Below are 25,426 nucleotides of genomic sequence, written 5' to 3'. Positions count from 1 at the left end.
CGCAATTTTGGTAGGCATAGGAAGAAAATATTGAAGCCGGCGGAGGGATCCGATAGCTGCGAATAATTTGTTGCGAAGAGTGATAAATTGTACTTACAATTTTTGTATGGGCGGGCACGTAAAATGATGTTTTGCTATAAGTACATAGATTGACTATAGATTAGAGTACATTCAATTATAATATTACAATAAAGGTACGTCCCTTATTGTAATTAAACGATCGTGTAGAAATACTTAATACAAAGGTCTATTTAAATTATTTAGTTTATGCACTAGTGGATCCGTGCTGTTTTACCTGCTTTAACTTAATGATTACTCCTCCTGCTTATTTGTGTCATACGTACATTGAGTTACATAAAAACACTTACACCACATTTTATACATTTTACATTACTTTTTGATAAACTTGCTTTTGAACTGTTAAAGAAAAGGTGCGACAGATTGCTAAAGCTCTCTTATTATAAATATATAGAACGACTCGAGCTTTCTTTAAAGTCTAATCCAAAGTTAATTTGGTCATTCATAAAGCAAAAGAAAGGCAGAAGCTCTTATCCTTCGAGACTAAGGGGTAGTGATGGATTTACTGCCGATGGGACGCACATCTGTAATATTCTTGCCGACCATTTTTCATCAGTATATGTCGGAAAAGGTGAAAATGATGCTGTTGGTCATGGCAATAGTAATAATAATGAGTATAATCTTGCGATTCCAAGTAGTAATTTGTACCTTGATAACATAAGCTTTACAGTGGATCAAGTTTACAATGTTTTAAAAATTCTTGACATAAATAAAGGCCCAGGTGCAGATGGCGTTCCATCGGTGTTTGTCCGGAACTGCGCTGGTTCATTGGCTTTACCACTTACATTAATTTTTAATAAATCTCTTGCTACTGGTACATATCCAACATTGTGGAAAGAGGCTCTTGTGCTGCCCTTATTTAAAGCAGGTGATAGAGAAGAAGCCAAAAACTATCGACCCATTTCCATTGTTTCGGTTTTTGCAAAAGTATTTGAGTTGCTTATTTATCCCGTTGTTTCATGGCACTTTAAGCAATTCGTGGCTCCAGAACAGCATGGGTTTGTGAAAGCTCGATCGACGGTCACTAATCTCGTTTCCTTTGTTGAAGACATTACTGAAATTCTTGATAGTGGTAATTCCGTTGACACAATTTATACAGACTTCAGTAAGGCCTTTGACAAAGTTAATCACGGTATCTTGATCAAAAAGCTTGAGGTGATAGGTGTGGCGGGTCCATTGCTAGATTGGCTAAAGTCATATCTTACTATGCGATCTTCTACGGTCGTCGTTGATGGTTATGCATCTGACCCGTTTTATGCTGTTTCAGGAGTACCCCAGGGCTCACATCTTGGGCCCTTGCTGTTTAACATATTCATCAACGATGTCAGTAGTTGCATTAAATATTCAAAATATTATCTGTTTGCTGATGATCTTAAAATATTTCGACAAGTTACCTCAGATTTTGATGCTGAATTACTCCAAGCGGATTTGAATAGCTTGATTTTATGGTGTCGTGATAACGGGATGGTTTTGAACATTGATAAATGTCGCGTTATAAGATATTCTAGGAAAAAAACATCAATCTCGAGAACGTATTTTATTGGTAGTAGTGCACTGTCGGAAGTCTCTTACATACGTGATCTAGGAGTTACACTTGATAGTAAACTCCGTTTCAATATTCATGTTGATAACATTGTCAGCAGTAGTTTTAAGGCACTTGGTTTCCTCTTGCGTAATTGTAAGCAATTCAGGGATTCTCACACTAAAATAATTATTTATTCGGCCTTGGTGCGAAGTATTTTGGAATACTGCAGCGTTGTTTGGAATCCCCACTTTAATGTTTATTCGCAGAGAATAGAAAGAATCCAAAAAAGATTTATTTGGCACCTCTCGTACGAAAATGGGGTACTTAAAGATCTTAGACATTATGAGGATAAGCTTGAGTACTTTCAACTCCAGTCACTTTCGGGTCGGAGACGACTTCTCGATCTTACATTCTTGCACAAATTAATGAATGGCGCCATTGACTGTCCCAACTTACTAGCTCAATTAAATATTCGTGCCCAAACTAGAACTATAAGACCGTCAGCTTTTACACCTTTCGTGGAAAAACGTACACGCTCACGTCAGGGCCGATATTCTCCGATTAATAGGTTAATGTTGAGTTACAACTCCGTTTATAAATCAATTCAGCGGAATGGTTTTCGTGCATCAACTCTTAATGATCAACAAAAAAACACAAAAGCGGATATCGATATTTTTTCAGACAATCTTTTTAAATTTAAGTACAATTTGTTAAATTTTTATAATTTTAATGATTCTTGATTATGATGTTTGTATTGTGGTTCCTTTATGCTATATGATTAAGTATGATGATGATTTTTATTGTTATTATCTATTATGTGAGTGAATGAATGTTGATTTAATTAATAGTAATATTGTGATTAATAATTAATGTCCTTGGAATTCCTTATAAATTTTTCAATATTTTGTGATAAATTTTAATTTTAAATTTAATTGTTTTATATTTTTTATGATTTTTATAGTCGATTTTTTTTTCTGTGATTGAATTTAATATGAATTTGTTACATATAACTTTATTTGTATATTGTGCGTCTGTTTTCTTTTTGCGAATTGTGTGTAACACCTATAATTAAGGCAACACTTATACTTAATATTGTAAAAAATTATTCTTTTTTGTTCTTGTTAGTGTATGTCTTGTTGGTGTTAATGTTAAATAAATAAATAAATAAATAAAAAATAAAAATAAATTACATTTTATTTTCATTTTTTTCCAATTATATTTACATGTATAGATTGTTTGTAGATTAATAACAAATGAATTAAATAAAACCTATATGAGATTTTAAGTGGGAACTCCTGGATAAAAACTGTAATGTGTTTACATTGAATTTCATGGAGCAGATTTTGTGCGATACGGGATCAAATATATGGGTAGAGATATTTTAAAAATCATGGGTTTTGTATTGGTTTTTATCGCTTAGAAGGACCTCTATAATTTTATTTTCTTGTAATTATAGGGAAAATGGGGGTAGACCCGGTCAATTTTTATTTGTATAATTATGTCCCAAATAAAGAGTGTAGAAAAAATTTAAAATACACAAAACTTATCTCTAAGATATTTTTTAACAGAATATTGTTCAAAGAATTTGTCAGAAAAAAAAAACACTTTCCCGCCACTTTTAATTTGTTTTTCTGTCCACCAAAATAGGTGCGAAAGTTATACTTTAAACAAAGAGAAAATTACGTCTCAAGCCGCAAAAAAACTGTGACGTTTATGGACCTAATTCAGTGTTAGTAAGAATAGCACAAAATTGGAGTCAGGTAAAGTCAGGAAATTTTGATGTCAAAAATGCATTTCACGCTGTTCGCCCAGTTACGAATAAAAATGACGACATTTTTTCAAGAATTAAACCTAATGGACCGTGTATTCATTTGCGATTCTCGCTTTAGACGTACTGATATCGAACAATTTTTGAAGAGATTGATCACTGGTGACAAAAAGTATAACCTACGATAAGAATACATGTACAGATAATCGCGAACCCGGGTCGACACGCAATAAGGTGATGTTAAGTGTATGTTGGTATTGGAAGGGCATCATTCATTATGAGCTTTTATCGCCGGTCAAAACCATTGATTCGGATTTTTACTGTTAACAGCTGATAAGACTTAAGCTTAATCTTGACATTTTTAGCATTGCACCCAGTCTTCGTCAAAAGTATCACTACAAATGATGCACTTAGTGTTTTTGTTTTGCCCCGCGATTTAAATCTACCTTTTTCTTTGGTGATGTAAATTATCTTCTTCTTCATCTTACTTTTAGCTACTTTTTTGGAACTGATGATATCAATTAGTTCATTTTGATAAGAAGGTGGTGTTAAAGTCTTACTTATTTCGGTTAGCCATTTTTGAAATAACCGCCTTATTTGAGGCGTCAAAGGTTTGTTTTAGATATATTTATATTACAACCTTTATGTGTTCCCATAATGTTCAGCGGCAAGTAAGCTAAATATTGCTCTTTTCATGTTGTTTTCAACTTAATTTCGTCAGTTCGTGGTTCTCTCCTTGAACTTAGGCATTTTGACGTCCGCCTACATGAAACCAAGGACAGCTAAAGGCAATAAATAATATTTATAAACTTTTGAAAAGAAATGTGCCTTAGAATATGTGGCCGGAGCTACCGACCACCACGTACTTTGTCAAAGCGATATTGGGCTGTTCGATACCTCATGTAAATTGAATGTTTAGAAGACATAATATTAACAGAATAGGACTGTCTGTTATTGCCACCCGACTTGTACTTGCCATTTTCTTTTTTCTTTTTCGTAACTTTTTTATGTAGATGGTAATAATTAAAATAGTGTATTTTACAAGGTACTATAGTGACTTAACGGCCATTGAATGCGAACATGTTTTTAAATAGAAACAAGATTTTAATTTGATCGCAATAGATTAAATATAGATAGACAACTGATTATAATTATTTCATTTAATAACTAAACAAAATCAAAATCAAAAACAGCTTTATTCAAATAGACTTCAAAACCACCTTACAAATTAAAATTTTAACCATTTTTAAAAGTGAAGCTACGACTGTTTTGTTGGTTACAATGCAGATTCTACAGAGAAGAGCCGGTAGGAATTTCTGTAATTACTCTTTAAATAACTGTGTTTTTATACAAATCTTGCAAATAAAGCGTCACTAAATCCACACATCTTTATGATTTATGTAATCGTGGACCGAATAATAAGCTTTAGCTATTAATTTCTTTTGCAAACAAATATTTAATTTATTCACATACAATTTCAATATCGTTCGTAGGATTTTATCATACATGCAAATACTAAAACCAAAAAGGAGACGTTTACTTTACGCAGTCTGAAACTTGGATTCACAATTTTGTTATTCCTTTTCGTGTTTATACTGCGATTATTATTATTTATATCAAAACAATCGATATTCTTGTGAATACAAATACTGTGACGTAATTGGTAATAGGTTTGTCCTTCAGCCTGTACAATCGCTAATATAATATAACATCCCGCAGGGATACTCGAACTCTAAGATCGTAAATAAGCGAATAATTCTTTTCTGCAAAATAAATACAGGCTCAATATCTGTAGCATCACCCCACAATAACAGGCTGTAAGACATAACACTATGGAAATATCTAAAATATATTAAACGTGCTGTAACAATGTCAGTCAATTGTCGAACTTTTCTTACTTCGAATGCTCCGGAGCTGAATTCAATTTAGAATCCAAATCTCTACATATAATGAAACTGTAGAGGTCGAATTTCTGTACAATGAAAAAAAAAAATGCTCAAAGCCGAGTTAAGTAGAAATAGTATATGAGAGGTGAAATAGTACTAATTTAGATTTTGTTAAAAAAAAATGTTTCTCTGTTTGTCTTTTTTGTGTCTGTTTGTACGGGATTATCTCCGAAATGACTGGACCGATTTAAATGGAATTTTGTATGGTGTTCAACATTTTGGATACTTTTGATTTCGACAAATTAAAGACTTCCCGTGGGATAGTTAAAAAGACTTAATTACTTAAACAGCTTATTACACAACTTATGCTCCTAATTAAGTATTGATATTGCCGGTATCATCATACAATTTATACATTAAAAAACAATTAATAAATTAAAAAGACGAGATTTCGCGAAAAAGTGAAAATCAAAAACAGTGTCTCAAACCTTACAAAAACAGTGTCTAGCATAGCGTATTTCATTGTCATATTAAATAAACTAGACGGCGTTGATGGTATTCTACATCGCGATGGTGAGATGTTACAATTAACTGCTAATAGCAAACGCTTCAAAAATATTAATTCATATTAAATAAACTAGATAGCGTTTACAGTATTCTACATCGCGATGGTGAACAAAAAAGTTGTCGTGTAAGGGTTGTCGTTTGGTTATTCGTTCGTGACAAACATAAAGCTCAAGGGCAGACGCTGCGTGTTGCGGGAGTGGACCTCAGCATCAGCTGTTTCTCGCACGGCCAGCTCTATGTTGCTTTCTCCCGTGTAAGTCAGCCAACCAACCTATTTGTTCATGTTCCGAATCAGTTCACGTTGAATGTAAAATAAAGAAGCATTATAAGTTATTGTGATCGATAAAATTTCAACTGAAGGAATAATATATACCACGCGGACGAAGTCATCAGCTAGTTTATACCTAAGAAAACTGTTTAATCACTGAGAGTAAGCTTATCGTTGGGGAACTCAAAATAACGGTCTTTATTTTCTTGGCGTTCAAAGCCAAGTTGTTATTTCTATTTTTTTTATGTCACTAGGTCGGCAAACAAGCGTACGGCTCACCTGATGGTAAGCGATTACCGTAGCTTATAGACGCCTGCAACACCAGAAGCATCGCAAGCGCGTTGCCGACCCAATCCCCAATCCCCCCAGGAGCTCTGATCACCTTACTCACCAACAGGAACACAATACTGCTTGAAAACAGTATTATTTTGCTGTGATCTTCTAAGGTCGAGGTACTACCCCAGTCGGGCTGCTCCATATTTTGAGCAGGAAATTCCTGCTGTGCCCTACCTCAGTTTAAATTTCTAAGCCAATCCTGAATTCGCGATAAAGAACTATTCTCATCGTCATAATCCACTTATGGTATCGACTTTAAAAATAAGCGATATATCATGAGCAAATAATACTATATTACAAATCCTTAATATAAAATAGCAGATCATTTATATACATAAAAAAAGAAAAGGACCTAGAATCTACGATCCCTGTCGAACGCCTATTTTTAGCACAGATCGAGAAGATTTCGATTTGTTCATTGATGCATGTTGAATTCTATTAGTCAGATATGAAGCAATGAGATCAAGAGCTTTTATTTATTTATTTTTTTTTTTACCATTAACACCGTAATACTCAAGTTTACTTAATAGAATCCCTTGACGCAATCAAACACCTTTAATAGGTCACAAAATACACCAATAGCATTTTGTGACCTCTCCCAAGTGTTATATATATGTTTGCGAAGTGCTACACAAGTATGTGTCAGAGAAAGAGTTCTCGTGAAACCATATTGTTCACTGTGAAGTTCACTGTAAAAAATACCGTTAACATTAAAATGGAAAAAAGTTGGTTTTGTACATTTTTTTCAAAGTTTTTATTAAGAACGGCAAGATTAATATGGGAAATATAATTACTGGGGTCAATTCGATTTCCCTTTTTTTACAACTCTGAAAAAATAAAGTTCTTCACTTTAGCGAGGTAATCAATGACAGTTCTAATTAATTTAACTGAAATGCCCTCTAGTTTTTTTTTTTTTATATTAAGACAAATGATTTTAGAATATCTAAAGAATCAACCGTGAGAATGATAAATCAACATTAAATTTGCTAACGCTATTTTTAAAAAGATGAGTAGAATTTGTTGAAGATGAATTCAGTTGAGAAGTGTAACCAATGGATTTTATCGAAAAAGGCTTCAAAGATGTTCGCTAACTTTTAATGCTAACACTGGTTTAAATGCTAAAATTTACAATATCATCATTTATATTTAATTCAATTGAGATAACTTATTAGGTTTCCCGTAACGTTAATAGCAAATTTGCTTATAACGTTACCCATAGATACTATTTATTATGTTCCATGTGCTTGCCAATTTTATTATCAGAATTAATAATTTTATCTTTGATCGATTCGATTTAGCAGCCATACAAACTTTAAAAGCTTTAAAATTTTAGAATATTATTTTACATAATCAAAAAAACTAGTCTCCTGATTCCATTGCTTCATACTGTACAATTTATACAACATATTTCTACTCCTATAACCTTCAGAGGACTATTCGCTAAATTTTAATTCTTCATTTATATCTAAAGTTTGTAGTTCAAAAATGTAATAGAATTCTGATCCTGTGTCATTATTTCTTGACCGTCATCGGTTTACATATAAATCTTCACGAATACATATTAATTTTCTCATCAAGAAAGAAATTTTAACTGCAGTGATCGGAAGTTAAACAGTTTAACCGATTTAGTTAATTTCAATATTACTAAATACGTTATCTATACACTTGTTACTGTTTTAAATTAAATGAGTTAAATTAGTTAATCTACTTCTAATCGTTGTTTTCTCTAACATGTCTACATTAAAATCATCATACACTAAAACATATTTAGAACTATTAAACAACTTTTTAAGAATGTCTTCCATGATTGTTTCAAATACTTTAAAATCCCCTACGAGGGGCCGGTACACGCAAAGTTGGTGTGTAACGCTGTAATTCCACACTTGACAACTCTATAGTATCTACCTTCGACAGAGAGTGCTACAATATCTTTACGTGATTTATAAGCTAGTGTAAAATAATGATATCATCACGCACCAATATTAGTGAACATCCGCGGAAACATTATCTCATATGAACGAATTTGACAAACTAAAAGTGTGTAAACAGTGATATTTTATAATCAGAATTTTACTTTTTTTATTATAATTAAATAAAGAATTTATACATAGATATATGTTAATAAGTCAACTATTTGATTTTTTTTACATTGTGTGAGATCATTATGTCAACGGGTCAGGTTATATCAATATGAATACTTTGTATACATGTATTCATTTTGTTAATCTATTAATACATGTGAATAAGGTAAAGTACTTAATATAAATTTATCTATTTTTTTATTTTGTATCTGTAATTTCTTTTCAAATCTTTTATTAAATCAAACTTTGTTGACAAACTGTTTCAGTGCTGTATGGTAACGACACAATTTGCATCTACTTCCATTGAATTTTTTTCTTGTGTTTGCTATCATAGCTCGCTACAGGTGAACAGAAATTAAATATATTCTTTATATTGTTATTAAGTGGGTAGCCAAATCCACTATTACAAGACCACAATATTACAATTTGTTTTTAAAAAATTATTTACCATCTGTATGCCAGTGTCACACTGACCCTGCAAAGATTTCTTTGATAGGTTAAGTTTAGTGTCACCGGATCTTAAAGACACTTTTCTATTGCTATTAGGTTAATTAATAACAATTATTATCTTATTATTAGTATTTGTCCTGTATTGTGCTCCTGAATTTGTACAAAACAGTTATTTTTTTTGGGGCTTCTTTAAATTATCAATTTCACATTACAGCAGGGCTTAGTAACGATACCGATAACGTTACCTCTGATGTCTCTAAATAAAGATGTTATTACCGAAACCTCTTAGACGTTTACGCTCGGTGCAAAAATTGTTCGACTCGATGCGCGTCTTTAAATACAAACAGTCTTGTTTTAATTTTTTTGAAGTTATACTTATTTTGGCGCGTTTGGGAAAAATTATGAGAGTAAATTTTTACGACGCGCGTACACATCACGTATACACACGCGTATACACACTTTTTTAATACAACAATTTTTATTGCTAATTATTTTATTACTTTTTTTTAATTTTGTTTTTTTTTTGGATTTTTTTATTTTTTGCAAGATATTATTATTGTAATATTGCCTTGATCGCTAATAACACCGGATGGTGGTTACTACAATAGGTTTATTGCTCAAATTGGAAACAGAACCACAATCAACCGATTTCTCACGATTAACTTGCTCAGGCGAAGAGACACTGACTTTATACTGACTTTATTCCTGTTTTCTGATTCGACTGAGAGCTGTTACATATATTCATCACTACATTGGCAAGTAAGGTCAACACCTAGTATAGTTGGTCACGCTGAAGCTCCACCTCCAAATACGTATTATGAAGATCTGATTTTAAATCACAATTCTTTTTAATGTTTTTTCCCATTTCTACCCCACAATCCGCTTCCTCTTTAAGTAGTTGTTCACAAAGTTCCTGAAAGGGTTTTAGTCCCTGAAGTGTGCGCTTTAATTTATCCTCCATGTCCTATGCTCTAGCCTTACGGGTTATGATTGTGTGTGCCATATTTTTATTATATGTAAAAATTATATTAAGTTTTGAAATATATATAAGTAATAAAATCAATATTAATTATCAGTTGAAAAATTAATAAATACAAAAGTAGGTTATTTCATAAAATGTATCTATTACTTTACTGAAGGTTTTTTTAAAGTGAAGAAAGATAAGAATTTGTTGAAATTGTTATTTAAAAACTGTTCAAATTGTTTTTATAGAAAACAACTACGTTAACAAATATTTCTTATCTAATAGCTTGCTTCTTATAGCAAATGTAAGTGAGACCAATAATGAAAAACGAGTATGCCTTAGACCACACGACTGAAGTAAAACTTTTTTAGCAATAGGCCTGCACTGAGTCTTAGATATACGAAACGTAACTGGTCATGAGAGAAAGAGAGCAAGAAAAAAAACGAGTGCGCTTTAGACCACACGACTGAAGTACTTCTTTAGCAATAGGCCTGCACAATAGGCCTGCACTGTGTCTTACATCACGAAACGTAGAAAAAAAATGTGCAGTCGCACCTCTCTCTCTTGCTCCGTTTTTCTAGCCCAATTACTCTTTTCGTAACGCTCTCGTCACGCATTCACCAGCTTACTTCCCCAGTAAAGCGTGCTTAAAAAAGTTTTACTTCAAAAGTTTTACTTTAATAACAAATTACATGAAAATATTACCTATTAATTCAAAAAGATACTTATAATGTGTAATAGGAATTTTTAAACACAATACTCCCCGGGTTTTCGAAGAAAATTTGAAGTTATGTTGAAATAACGGGCGTTGAACTTGTGGCTGTGTCCGGCGAATTATAAAACAAGATGTTTTCACTATTTTAGGAATTTGAAGATAAATAAACACTTCGGTACAGTTATTTAGTAGGTTACCTAATGTTTATGATTGTAACACTAAATTTATGTTGAAAACAAAGTTTATAAATTTAGTCTTATATAAAAATCTTAGGAGCTATAGAAATTACAATTAGTAGTTATTATTTAACGTAATTAAGAAAAAACGTTCCTTATATGTTTACCGCAATTGAACGCGCAATTATATACATAAATAATATTTCTTGACGTGACAACGTCTAATAAATCGATGAACGCCGGCGGCATGCACGAAAAAGGATAATTCATTGCGTTATGCTCATTGTCCCGTTACCACAGTGATAGTTTATGGAATATAGATAGATGCGGCTTGCGCCGTACCACGTGATAGAAAAATTTAAGCAAAATTTGTGGGTAAACTATGAATCATAATAAGATTAGGTTTGAAGTTGTATCATTAATAATTGTGTTTGCTCGCAAACGAAAAAAAAAACCGACATCAATTACATCGACGAGTATAATACAACGTAGATCGACGAAAAAATAGTCAAGTAACTACGCGTTATCAAAGATTACTCAAAAAGTAGTTATCAGATCTCAATAATCTCAATAATTTATATGTGACATGACAAACATCAGCTTTCGATTAAATAAAAAATTATTAAAATCGGTACACCCAGTAAAAAGTTATTGCGGATTTTCAAGAGTTTCCCTCGATTTCTCTGGGATCCCATCATCAGATCCTGGTTTCCTTATCATGGTACTAAACTAGGGATATCTCCTTTCCAACAAAAAAAGAATTATCAAAATCGGTACATCCAGTAGAAAGTTATGCGGTATAATACAACGTAGGTCGACGAAAAAAGCGTCAAGTGAAATCGCATTATTAGATATAACTCGAAAAGTAGTTGTTAGATCTCAAATAAATTTAAATGGGACCAATTGACACACACCACCTTTCGATTAAAAAAAAATTGTCGAAATCGGTCCACACAGTCAAAAGTTCTGATGTAACATACATAAAAAAAAAATACAGTCGAATTGAGAACCTCCTCCTTTTTTGGAAGTCGGTTAAAAAAGATAATCTATATCCGATGAAATTGTAAAAACGCGTTGTTAAAATATATTTTACAAACTATACTTACATTACTTTTCGTTCGAAATGAAATTTATAGAAGGATGAAACGCACTGATGTGGATGGATATTCAATCTTCTCGTATTTTACGTTATTTATTAAGTAATGGAATCAATTTTGGTAAAAGTACATATACATGTGTCAAATAAATAACGTACTATTAAAATTTGACTACTTAATTTGATAGGTACCTTTTTGTAATGAACTATTAACAGCTTTACATCAATACACAATGTGATTCACGATGCAGGATCAGGTATGTAATTTGTTAAGGTTTGTGTAAATTGGTTGAAATATAAGAAGTAAAATAAAATTGTTGAAAATTTCGGAATAATTTTATCATATATGTTATCATAAAGAATTCTTTTTTTTTGGGAGTCGTTTACATACATTTTTTGAATATCATATCAAAAATTGACCGCTCCAGCGGGATTCGAACCCGCGTCTCCGACTGACCGTGTCGGCGCTCTAGCCAATTAAGCTATGGAACGATGTACCCGCCAGAGCGAAATTCTTGATATGATGATTTTTATTTTCGGTTTAAGCGAACCGTGGCGCCGTCTATAGTGAGTTCTTTACAGAGGACCCGTAACTATTCCAAGTTTCATATTACAATGAAAATCTTTGACAGGAGACGACACCATGCTATTCTTAATATGTACGATTTTATTTTTGTGTTACCCACACATTAGGGATTCTAAACATTTTTTGAATATCATATCAAAAATTGACCGCTCCAGCGGGATTCGAACCCGCGTCTCCGACTGACCGTGTCGGCGCTCTAGCCAATTAAGCTATGGAACGATGTACCCGCCAGAGCGAAATTCTTGATATGATGATTTTTATTTTCGGTTTAAGCGAACCGTGGCGCCGTCTATAGTGAGTTCTTTACAGAGACCCGTAACTATTCCAAGTTTCATATTACAATGAAAATCTTTGACAGGAGACGACACCATGCTATTCTTAATATGTACGATTTTTTTTTTTTTCGTTTACATAGCTAAGCTTTTACAAGGGGTGGTAATTTATCACGCCACCAAATTGTGAAAATTCATAAATACGCATTTTTTAAAATTTATTGAAAAGCACATAACAAAATGTGTAAATTTTTTTATATTAGAGACTAAATACCACATCTTTGCATTATTCAAATTAAAAATCACAGAGATTCATTCACAAACTATTCACCCGTTTAGGGGATGGATTTCGCAGAAAAGTAAATGTGATCAAATTTACCGTGAGTAACAGTGGTGTGGCGTGGGCAAAGGGAGCATCATGCCCCGGATGCTACTTACAAAGGGGTGCCAAATGGTCCGTGAAACAAAAAATTGCTGGACATATTATATGGTTTTCGAATAGCGGGGGGCGCTAAAAAGGTATTGTGCCCCGAAATAGTTGTGTACTGATAGCATATGACCAATGGCGTAGCGTGGTTTTTTGCCGCCCGGGGCCCACTGAAAATTAGCCGCCCGGGATCAACGAAAATTTGGTGCCCATGGCGATATTAATTTAACACACTTCAAAAAGGAAGAGATTCTTAATTCTACTGTATTTTGTATGTGTGTTATATTGCGGAATTGGAATTATATTTTTGTCGATTGAAAAAACCGTGATGATTTTGGCGTCCCCTGTCGTGTGCCACCCGGGATCATGCCCCCCTCCGCCTCCCACACGCTACGCCATTGCATATGATGTAAATATAGGTAAATCGATTTGTATGTTTAAGAAAATAGTCTAAGAATGGTTGAAAATTTTCTTTCAGGATTATCCATTAAACAAAATTGATAAACAATTTTTAAGAAAAATATCAAAACACAGCAAAAAATACAAAAACATTCACAACATTGGAAGTTTAAAAATTTACAAACATTTATATGGCAACTTACCTTATAATAACTTTATATAGCTTCAGAGGGAAAACAATAATCAAAACTTTACAAAAAACAGTCAGTGACACGTGGCTATGACTATACAATAAACGGAAACTTTATGAGCTCTGCATTTTAATTACTTTAAAGTAATATTTTATATCAACTAAATGGTGTTTGCCAACAATGACTTTAAACCTATAGAGTGCTCAAGATATGCGTGTTGTTTTTTTTTGTTTTAGTTATATGTACTATATATATATATATATATATATATATATATATATATATATAGGGTTCATAAAATGTATTTTTATGTAAATGTAAATGTATTTTTTTAATTATTTTTATGTATGTATTTAAGTGTGTATGTATCTATGCATTTATATGTGTATTATGTATAAGTATTAGTGTGTCCCCTCTCTTCCCGTGGGTGTCGTAAGAGGCGACTAAGGGATAACACAGTTCCACTACCACCTTGGAATTTATAAAGCCGATCGATGGCGGGATAACCATCCAACTGCTGGCTTTGAAATATACAAGCCGAAGACGGGCAGCAGCGATTTTGGTGCGACAAAGCCAGCCCTGCGGTTACCAACTCATCTGCCCAGCGTGGGGACTATGGGCAACACTGGGCAACACACATGACTTCACGCCATTTTCGGTGCGAACTTGTGGAGGCCTATGTCCAGCAGTGAACTGCGATAGGCTGCAGTGTTTGCAATTAGATAATAATGAATTTTTATTTTACTACAGTTTGTCTCGTGTCACACAGAGCATTGTGGTCTGCGGTAAATAATTTTTACTAAGAAAGGAACTTTAAACCATAATAGGAGGACGAGTTTATAATTTGAGATAGAAGCATTTTGATTTAAAAAAAAAAACATTTCTCTTGGAAAGTACTTATTTGTAATTTATTAAGCGGTAGTCTAATTTCAATTGCTCTTTTCTTTATTGAAATAATGTACTTAAATTTTTTTTGATGTAAATATTTTAAGATGTCGGTTTTGAAGAGTTCATATAATACTTTAACAGACATCACAACTCTCAATATTAGCTTTAAATAACTTATAACCTGTAACGTACAGAAACATTTGAACATACAGGTCATCTTAAACTGGCCTGCGTATTTTTAACCCACTTCAAAAAAGGAGGAGGTGTCTTAATTCGACCGTACACATATACATTTTTTTATGTGTGTTTGTGATTTTGCTGATTCTTTTTTTTTTGTTAGAAAGGGGATATTCCAAGGGTGGTGTTACCATGATAAGGAAACCAGGATATGATGATGGTATCCTAGAGAAATCGATTGGAATATTCGGAATTCTTAGTGGCGACTAGTGCGTTAATCTTTTTCGTTCAATTGCGTTGTATTACTTGTCGATGTAATTGAAGTCGCTTTTTTCGTTTGATAGCAAACACAATATTATATCGTATAGGCTTGATGGATGGTTTTAACTTCAAAGTCAGACTCACTTCAAGGGAGTCAGGAACTACCAAGCACTCATTATACACTGTATGGTCGTCTAAAACTTAAAGCCATGTCTCGCGTCTATAGATGTCTGTAGGCTTTCCATTGTAGGTAGTTAGGTATACAAGTAGCTCGATTGTCACAGTTAGTAGCTCACCTGAAGGCATTTAGCTAATTTATTAACCGATTTCCAAAAAAGGAGAAGGTTCTCAATTCGACTGTATTTTTTATGTACGTTACTCAGAACTTTTGTACTTTTGACTAGCTGGACCGATTTCGATGATTTTTTTTAATCGAAAGGTGGTGCCTATCATCTAGTCCCATTTCAATTTAATTGAGATCTGACAAGTACTTTTCGAGCTATATCTATTATTGTGTATTTAATTGATTATTTTTTCGCTCGACCAACATTGTATTGTACCATTATAACTTTTCACTACCGATACGGTATACCGATTTTGATGATTTTGATTGATGATAATGATTTTAGTCAAAAGTGTCTTGTAGTCCACATTTAAATTTGATCGCGATCTGATGGGTCTTTTTTAAGTTATCTCTAATAATGTGTATTTACTTGACTATTTTTTTGTCTACCCACGTTGTATTACTGATCGATGTAATTGAAGTTGGGTTTTTTTCGTTTGCGAGCACAATTATTTATAAAGTAACTTATAAAAATTGTATTTAATATATGACATTTTTGTACCATTAAAATAAAATTAAAATTTTTTGATAAAAATCAAAGTATGAGATCCTTTCGTGATGCCGTCACGATCAACTCATAAGTTTTTCATTGCAGGCCAGAGCGTTTTGCTAGAGTAGAGCTATAGCGTATATAAGACAAAAGCGCTCAAATGCCAATAATTCGGATGATCAACATATCTAGTCATGTCAATCAATGACAATTGTGAAAGAAGAGAATTTTCATAATTTAAAATTTTTAACATCGCATATTTTATTCCACCCTTAGTGGACCTACATTTATACATAATACTTTTTTTCTTAGTTTTTCTATTGTTACTGAAAAAACTATGTACTAAATAAGTTCTCGGCAAGTGAGAATAAAAAACATTATTTTTTTTTACAACGGCAAATCTGGTACTAAATAGTTAGATCTAATTCGCGAAAAAAAAAAAAAAAAAATTGCCGTAGTTCCTATTTATTATTACACCTTGCACTAACTAACTCGTTTAATATATTGAATAATACAGGTTTTATAAATATGTATGTCGTTTACTACACAAAATCCGGAAAACATTGCCACGATAATTTATAATTTCTATTTTATGAACTTGTAACAATATTTTCGAAGTAAATTTTGTTTTTAGGCGGAATTACTAAATAAATAAGTTACGTTGGTGAAATGAAAATGCTTTTGATGTTTCGTATGAATATTAAAAGGTTACCTTTATAAGTTTTAATGAACAGGCTCCAATTTTGATGTTACATAATAATAATAATATTTGACCAAATACTGTACATGAATTTGCCATCTTGAAAAACTTATTGTACCACTATCGTTTCAAATATTTTTTAGATTTTTCAGTTAAAGGCATTTTTATTCTAAAAAAGTGCTGCGACGTCGATCCTCTTCAAAATATTTACAAAGTCTGTGGTCTTATTGCCGATTGATGTTTATATAAAAAAAGTTTTATAAAGATTAATTTAATGGTAATTTTATATTTTATCAAAAGCCTGTTCTTACCATGCATTAAAACCATCCTCTTTGAGGAAATAATAAAAAGATGCCAATACACTATTGTGATTTGTCTAAAATCACAATGTCGGGAGCTCCCTATTTTGATGGGCAACGACTCGATGAAAATGGGTTAGATGAGAGCAGGCGTCCGCTGAGATTTATAGGAAGGTCTGGCACAGCAACGCATTCTGCCAGAGCCACGTACTCACACTTTGATATCAGTGTCTCTTGTGTGTAAATATCAATAGCCATTAAGAGATAAAAATAATTTCATATAATCATTACAAGGCACATAATACCGGATTTTTATTATTGAAAGTTAATTGCAAATTTTAAAAGATTATGAAAGTTTGTTATTAAAAATACATTAATATATTGAAAATCAACGCTAGTTAGGTTTCAGGGTTTGTCTGTGGGTTTGGAAATTTATGATAGTTACGATAGCTAAAGGTGTTACGGTAAAATATCTTACACGCCTTCTAAATGGGTAAATAGGGTAGCCAAATAATAGTTGAATACTTGAAACGACATGTTCTATAAAAAGTTCATAAAAATGACATAATACGAATTGTTTCCTGAGTCACATGTCAACTCCCGTGATCAAGACATTAAACAGCTGCACTACATTGCCCTCAATTGCGACTTATAAAATCGTGTTTTCCTTTAGCGTGCGTTATTAGATCCTTAATGGATGTGTATAAAACAATGACAGCAGGTCAATTGACATCGAAGCCGTAACATCGTGTTACACGTACTCTTATCACTTATCGTTATCAGTAGCTACAGATCGATATAACAATTTTCTTCGTGGTTGGACTACTAGTCACTTTCACCGACGTTACACGCGTTTTCTAGCGAAACACCGAACTCAATTATTAATAGCAGACTATTTTTGGAGCGGCTTCGGACGCGGATTTCGGGCATGTGCGAGGCCCGGGCGGAGACACTATCTCACCTGGGCCAGGTGTAGACGCCGGATACTTCGAATCCGAAGTGCCAGGAGCCGGCGTACGCACCCTGTCCTTTCGGTCCCGTACACACACCGTGACCGTGGGCCTTGCCGTCTTCCCAACCGCCACAATATGTACCACCATCATCAAAGTCGAATCGGCCACCGTTGAGGCCACGCTGCGGGGGGTTTCCGCTAGCGGCGTGCGCGGTGTCGGCTAGCTCGCTCGGCTGCATCACGCGAAACCGTGGTGCCGCGGAGGGGAGGGCCTCCCGCGCGCGCCCTCCGCCGAGCTCGCGGTATAAATAAACATCAGCTGGGCATGTCGCGCCGTGGCGCGCGGCCGAGTGAACACCACTCCGGTCTTGCGCGAGGAGCACTGCCGCTGAGTCGCCGCGGCCGCCCGCCCGCTGCCCGCTGCGTCCCGCCCGCCCTGCGCAATGCGCACGCTAACGACACTACTCTCACCCATGGTCCATCTTCGTTACTGATTTGCAATTTTTGCTAGATATTATATTTTCGATTAGGATAGTATATTTGCAACAAGCAGTTATGAAATAAAAATAATGTAAAACTTAGAAAGAAGCTTTATTTAAACTGACTGGTCAACCTTTGTATCAATAATGCTTAGTAAAAAAAAGCCTAAAAAGGTTTTACAAAAAATAATAAAAAAATTAAACATAATACCTTATTAATATAATACCTTAACGCCTTTAAATACCGAAACGTGTCATATTATTATTGTGCAATTGCAGTAAGTTTTTCAAAATTTATTATCATTTGAATGTAGGTATATAATGTGTACATTGTTTTGTTAATATTTTATTGTATTTAAAACAAATATCGTCTTCTAAAACTAAATTTGAGGAACTTACTTTAACTCACCTTATACATACTACTCTTTACTTAATTTACCTTAGAATTACAATTATTAAAACTTGCACATTATTGCCATAATATTACGACAATAAAACCTTATAAGTATTCCGGACATCTTTTAACTACTTACTACTTACTATTTATGTATGTAATTAATATTATAATTTGATAGTTCGTTTTCTTGTCTAAAAGTAAGCAAATTTTAGTAACTACAGATTACGAAGAACTACTTTTTTTTTAAATTTCTTCAGAAAAGACAACGGGTTATAAAATGTCTATTACGACGCAAGGGGGGGTAGATTAGTACACATACATAATCGTCTAATTGAATTTATAAACGTAAAATAAAGATTAATTAGATATCTTTGTTATATAATGTTCCTATGTAGAATTTATATTATTGCACTAAATAATTTAATACTAGCAGCCCGTCCCCGCTTCGCACGGATGTTTGACAAAAATTTAAAAAATAATAATTATAAACCCTTTTATTTGTGTCAGGTTACTAAATAAAGAATGTTTGAACATTATTATTTCATTGAACTTTTATTTTCATTTTAATGTTTTTTTTAAATGTTGTTAAAAAATTTTAGGTAAAAAGATAGGTAATTTTTTTACACCTTTGGTTACATTATTGGAGTTTTAGTAAAGCTCTCTAATTTTTTTGAAAATATGATATAGCCTATATCACCCGGAGTAGATACCGGGGGGACAGTGAAGAACCGTGAAAGAATTTTTCAAATCGGTTCAGTAGTTTCGGAGCCTATTCAATGCAAACAAACAATCAAATCTTGCCTCTTTATAATCTATACAAATAAATAAAATTGGAGTGTCTGTTTGTAATATTAAAATAACCGCTTTTTACCAAATGCATATGGATGTACAAATCTCCATCGGTGAAGAACTAGTTTCTGAGTTACCTCAAAGAACGACGACAACGTGTATGTCTCGACGAGACTTTCTCTTCGTGGCTATCCTAATTTGACCGAAGACCAACTGAATAAGCTTGAGTGACTACAAAATCTTGCTATCCGGTTCATATTTTACCTCCGCAAATTTGACCATGTTTCCCAATTTCGCTTAAAGCTCAAAAGTGGCTTTCTATACGCTCTCGCCGGAACCTGCATATTCTTTTTCTACTGTACTGTATGTTATTTGATCCTCTATGAATGTATGAATTTTTCTTTTAAGTAAAAATTTGAGTATATAAGGCATGCTTCGGTATCAAGGACATTGGGAAGTCATGTACTAAAGATGCCGATGCACAAAAGTAAATTTTTTAACCGACTTCCAAAAAAGGAGGAGGTTCTCAATTCGACTGTATTTTTTTTTTTTTTTTTTTTTTATGTATGTTACATCAGAACTTTTTACTGGGTGGAGCGATTTCGATAAATTTTCTTTTAATCGAAAGGTGGTGTGTGCCAATTGGTCCCATTTAAATTTATTTGAGATCTAACAACTACTTTTCGAGCTATATCTAATAATGCGTTTTTACTTGACGCTTTTTTCGTCGACCTACGTTGTATTATACCGCATAACTTTCTACTGGACGCACCGATTTTGATAATTCTTTTTTTGTTAGAAAGGAGATATCCCAAGTTTAGTACCATGATAAGGAAACCAGGATCTGATGATGGGATCCTAGAGAAATCGAGGGAAACTCTTGAAAATCCGCAATAACTTTTTACTAGGTGTACCGATTTTGATAATTCTTTTTTTGTTGGAAAGAAGATATCCCTAGTTTAGTACTATGATAAGGAAACCACGATCTGATGATGGGATCTCAGAGAAATCGAGGGAACTTCTTGAAAATCCGCAATAACTTTTTATTAGGTGTACCGATTTTAATGATTTTTAATTTAATCGAAAGCCGATGTTTATCATGTGGTCACATTTAAATTTCATCGAGATCTGATAACTACTTTTTGAGTAATCTTTGATAATGCGTTGTTACTTGACTGTTTTTTCGTCGATCTACGTTGTATTACTCGTCGATGTAATTGAAGTCGGTTTTTTTTTCGTTTGCGAGCAAACACAATTATCAGTCAGTCCTTTACTGTTGAAGCTATAAATTTATGGAATAGTCTGCCGTTACATATAAAAGAGGCTGAGTCACTACAGGCATTTAAGAAGTGTGTAAAAAGTCACTATCTTAAACTGAAGACGATATAAAATGAGTTTTGTTTTAATATGTTTTTCACTCAGAGTTTAAGATGTATATTATTAATTTGGTCAATTATAATAATAATGATTATTTTTTATTTATTTATTAGTTTATAAGAAGATTATGTATTATGTATGTATGTATATTTTTATGTATGTATTTAAGTGTGTATGTATCTATGCATTTATACGTGTATTATGTATAAGTATTAGTGTGTCCCCTCTCTTCCCGTGGGTGTCGTAAGAGGCGACTAAGGGATAACACAGTTCCACTATCACCTTTGAACTTAAAAAGCCGACCGATGGCGGGATAACCATCCAACTGCTGGCTTTGAAATACACAGGCCGATGACGGGCAGCAGCGTCTTCGGTGCAACAAAGCCAGCCCTGCGGTCACCAACCCGCCTGCCCAGCGTGGTGACTATGGGCAAAACACATGAGTTTGCGCCATTTATTGGTACGAACTTGTGGAGGCCTATGTCCAGCAGTGGACTGTAATAGGCTGAAATGATGATGATGATTAGTGTGTATGTATTAGCATGTATGTTTATCATATAACTGCACCACCTACCCTGTTTCGAGATTCTATTAAATTTATCCTTCCTTTAATTGGGTTATCTGGAAGAAATGGCTAAATAGACATATGTCCGCCCATTGTACTTCACAGTCTGTAAATGTTTTTTAAATCTGTTTATTGTTTAAAATGTAGTTGTAGTGTACAATAAAGTATAAATAAACAAATAAATAAAATGTATACACGTTAAATATACCAAAATAACATTTTTTATAATTTTTGTCTTTCTGTTTGTCAGTAGAAGCGCCATTTGCCATATTGCTAAATCGCTTTGGGTGGTCGAGGTACATTTTTAGCATATTTCATTTTAAACAAAATAGAAGAATGTCAAATATGAAATATTGTTTTAAAGATCCAATGGGTACCTTCACATATTGGTCTGTCTGGCAATGAGGAGGCTGACCGATTAGCAAGAGCAGCAGTCATTGATGGATCAATTGTTTGCATAAAACCAACCTTTTCGGAACTTTTATCAAAATATAAACATAAAATTAATAAAAAGTTTAAAGAATAGTTTGACGAACGCTCTCTTGAAAAAGGCGTTTGGTATAAAACGATCCAGTGTCAGCCTCCTCGTATTCCATGGTTTGCTAAGATGAATATGAGACGGACTCTTGTTGTAACGGCACTAACACTAAGGTGAATGAAATGAAAAAATGAAAAAAGTAGATACGCCGAATTGCGAAATATGTAATTATGTAGAAGACGTAGAAGATGTTTTAATGGAAACGGAGCAGATGAGATTTGGTGTCCAAGCTGGCCTGAATTTATTGGAAGTCGGCTTGTTCCAACAGTTCTTGTCTGAACCAACATCCCAATGTGCCAAACCTATACTAGAGTTTGTATATAGTAGTATTAAGTTAAGATCTAGTAATAATTTAGTATTATAATTTAGTTTGCTATAATAATATTTATATGTTAGTTATAATTTAGCAGGCTTCATCGAGTTTTCACTTCGAAGATTCCGCAATGCTTGAAGACAAAAGTCTTCGAGCTCAATGAGAGAGCATCAAAATCGGTACACCCAGTACCGATTTTGATGATTTTTAATTTAATCAAAAGCCGATATTTATCATGTGGTCACATTTAAATTTCATCGAGATCTGATTACAAGTTTTAGAGTAATCTTTGATAATGCGTATTTACTTGGACTATTTTTTCGTCTACCTACGTTGTATTATTTGTCGATGTAACTGAAGTCGGTTTTTTTCGTTTGCCAGCAAACACAATTATTAATGTATGCTACCTCAGAACTTTTTACTGAATGGACCGATTTGAATGATTCTTTTTTTAATCGAAAAGTGGTGCGCGTCACGTAGCCCCACTAAAATCTAATTAAGATCTAACAAGTCCTTTTCAAGTTATATCTAATCATACGTTTTTACTGGACTATTTTTTCGTCGATTTACGTTTGAATCATACCGCATAGCTTTTCAATGGGTTCCCCGATTTTAATAATTCTTGTTTTAATCGAAAGCTGGTGCTTGTCTTGTAGTTTCATTTAAATTTGATCGAGATATAATGAGTAATCTTTGATGACGCGTATTTATGTAACGGTGCGTACGCATCGTTATCGTAACTTATAGTTGCGTTAACGTTATTAGAAACTACTTCGGCTTGAACTATCGTAGAACGTACTAAGCTATATTATCCACTTGAGTGGCTGTTTATTGTTTATAAATAATTTTTATAATTCTTGTTTTAATCTGCTGGTTAGCCCATTTAAATTTTTTCGTTTGCGAGAAACACAATTATTTAGCAAGCTTAATAAACTGCGATAAAATCCGTAAAGTTGCTTCAATAAAAAAGTTATTTCTTTTTCATTTTCTTATATTTATAATGTTGTGTGGTTACGGCAGTAAAGAATATAGCCACCTCCTCTCGTCTCGTGGGGAGGCGACTAAGGGATAACAAAGTTTCATTACCATCTCGAAACTGGTGAAGCCGACAGATGACAGGATAACCATCTCCACCAGTGGGACCGGAATGTTTGGCGCGATTTTGTGGAGGCCTACGTCAATGCAGTCAGTAATGGACTGCGATACGCTGAAGTGGTGACAATGATGATATGATGATGAATCATTAGCACAAAAATAAACTATCCGAAAGTTCTGCGCACGCATAAAAAAATAATTTCATAACTTTCTATCTGTAATAATAGTGATCTTATAAGATAGTTGATTTAGTATCTTTAAATCTATATATTAGTATGGTAACTTACTAGAATATAATTATGTTTGCAATTAAAGGTGCCGAAAATTTGATTTTAAGAAATAAAAAAATACTCGGAATTGGATTTTTTTAAATTATACTACTTAATCACATAATCTAAGTTGTGACGCAGCATTTTATTCTGTCAATTAAATTTTAAAATTAATAAAAGATCCGCAAAAGATCCGTTAGAAAAATGACGGCTAAGGACACGGATACGTTCTCATTTTTTCCGCAGATATGGATATCCGAAACATCACTACTAGTTACCTACCTCATAACTTTTTAGCGAGTGTACCGATTCTGATGATTCTTTTTTTAATTTGAATGCTGGTGCTTGTTATATGATTCCATTAAATTTTGAGCGTGATCAGACAAGTAGTTTTTGAGTTATCCTTAATATTGCGTACACGAGTGTTCATTTTATTGTGATAATTACTACTCGATATAAATTGGAGTCGGATTTTTTTTGTTTAAGAACAAACAATTATTTATAGGAATTTTGTAAATAATTTAATGAAACACATTTATTTAAACAACTTTTAATTGTAGAATTAAAAATAAATAATACACAATGGTTAAAATCAAAACGCAAGTATTATTAGTTTCATATTGTGAGCGCAATTGGTTAGCTAACGGCTTGGTCCGAGGCGCACACAAATATGATAAAATTTAATGTGTTTCCAATTGAAACTGTTGGTAGTGATTTATTTGAATTTGTGTTAAACACTTAGTATCGCGTATTTGTATGTACCTACTGTATACTTCCAACGAAGGAGAGATATCCCATTTTGATTTTATCAAATCGTAAAATATCATTATTTAAATCTAAATATTTTAAACCAAAAGTATAGGATACACATAATCATACATATTGTTTGAAACAATTTGTCCGGTACTGATATTAAAACATATTTCTCTCTTTTTTTTTAAACGCTCTTATGTTCTCATTTTATTAAAAATAATATATATTATTATTTTAATTTTCGTATTATATCTTAATATATGTAACGTACGCGTCACGTTGTTTGTCCGCGATGGATTCCTAAACTGCTTAACCTATTTTAATCAAATTTGCACAACGTGTGCAGTTTGATCCAACTTGAAAGATAGGCTACATTTTATTTTGATATATGTAATTCTTATATTTAAGAAAAAAACATTATGGTACGAAGTTCGCCAGGTCAGCTAGTAATTTATAAATATAAATAAATATGACACAAATTTAATAATTACGATGAACTTACAAGTATAATGCAATATTATAAGAAATGTTTGTACTAAACAGTTTACATTTAAATTTCTTGTAGAAATTTTACGTTAATGTCACTTCATATTATATTATTATTATATTGATGTCATAAAAAGAAAAACAATGAACAGGATTCTTAAAATATGACAAAAGACTAGCCAGTCTGTATTTACTTATCCCCATGCACTTTACAATGTTAAAAACGCAAGTTGTCATTTTCACTTGATATGAACATTTCTATTAAGTACATATTTATTAAAATTACAAAGAAAAAAATGTTAATTATGTTGCAATACTTTTCTTAAAGACTGAAGTCTTCAATTAGAATTTTTTGTGTTGCAAAAATATGTTACACTGTGAGTGATGTGACACATAAATTATAAACTGCAAGAGAAAGCTTGTATGTGCCATAACAAGAAAATCTTAGGTAGTTTTAATTAAGTAGTCTA

The 25,426-nt window shown here is 33.0% G+C and overlaps 1 protein-coding gene across 1 annotated transcript in view; it reads right to left on the bottom strand.

Moving 5' to 3' along the window:
• Positions 1 to 18,134, bottom strand: part of LOC123667598 (junctophilin-2-like) — a 32,304-nt gene extending 14,170 nt beyond the window's left edge. The window contains exon 1 of the mRNA XM_045601475.1: positions 17,905 to 18,134. Within this exon, the coding sequence (XP_045457431.1) occupies positions 17,905 to 18,134 (230 nt within the window). The remainder of the gene's footprint in view (positions 1 to 17,904) is intronic.
• Between the last annotated feature and the right edge of the window lie 7,292 nt (positions 18,135 to 25,426).

Source organism: Melitaea cinxia, chromosome 3 (genome assembly GCF_905220565.1).
Source record: "Melitaea cinxia chromosome 3, ilMelCinx1.1, whole genome shotgun sequence".
NCBI classification, from domain to species: Eukaryota; Metazoa; Arthropoda; class Insecta; order Lepidoptera; family Nymphalidae; genus Melitaea; species Melitaea cinxia.
Note: the sequence above shows the minus strand (reverse complement) of the source record. Positions and strands in the feature narration are given on the sequence as shown.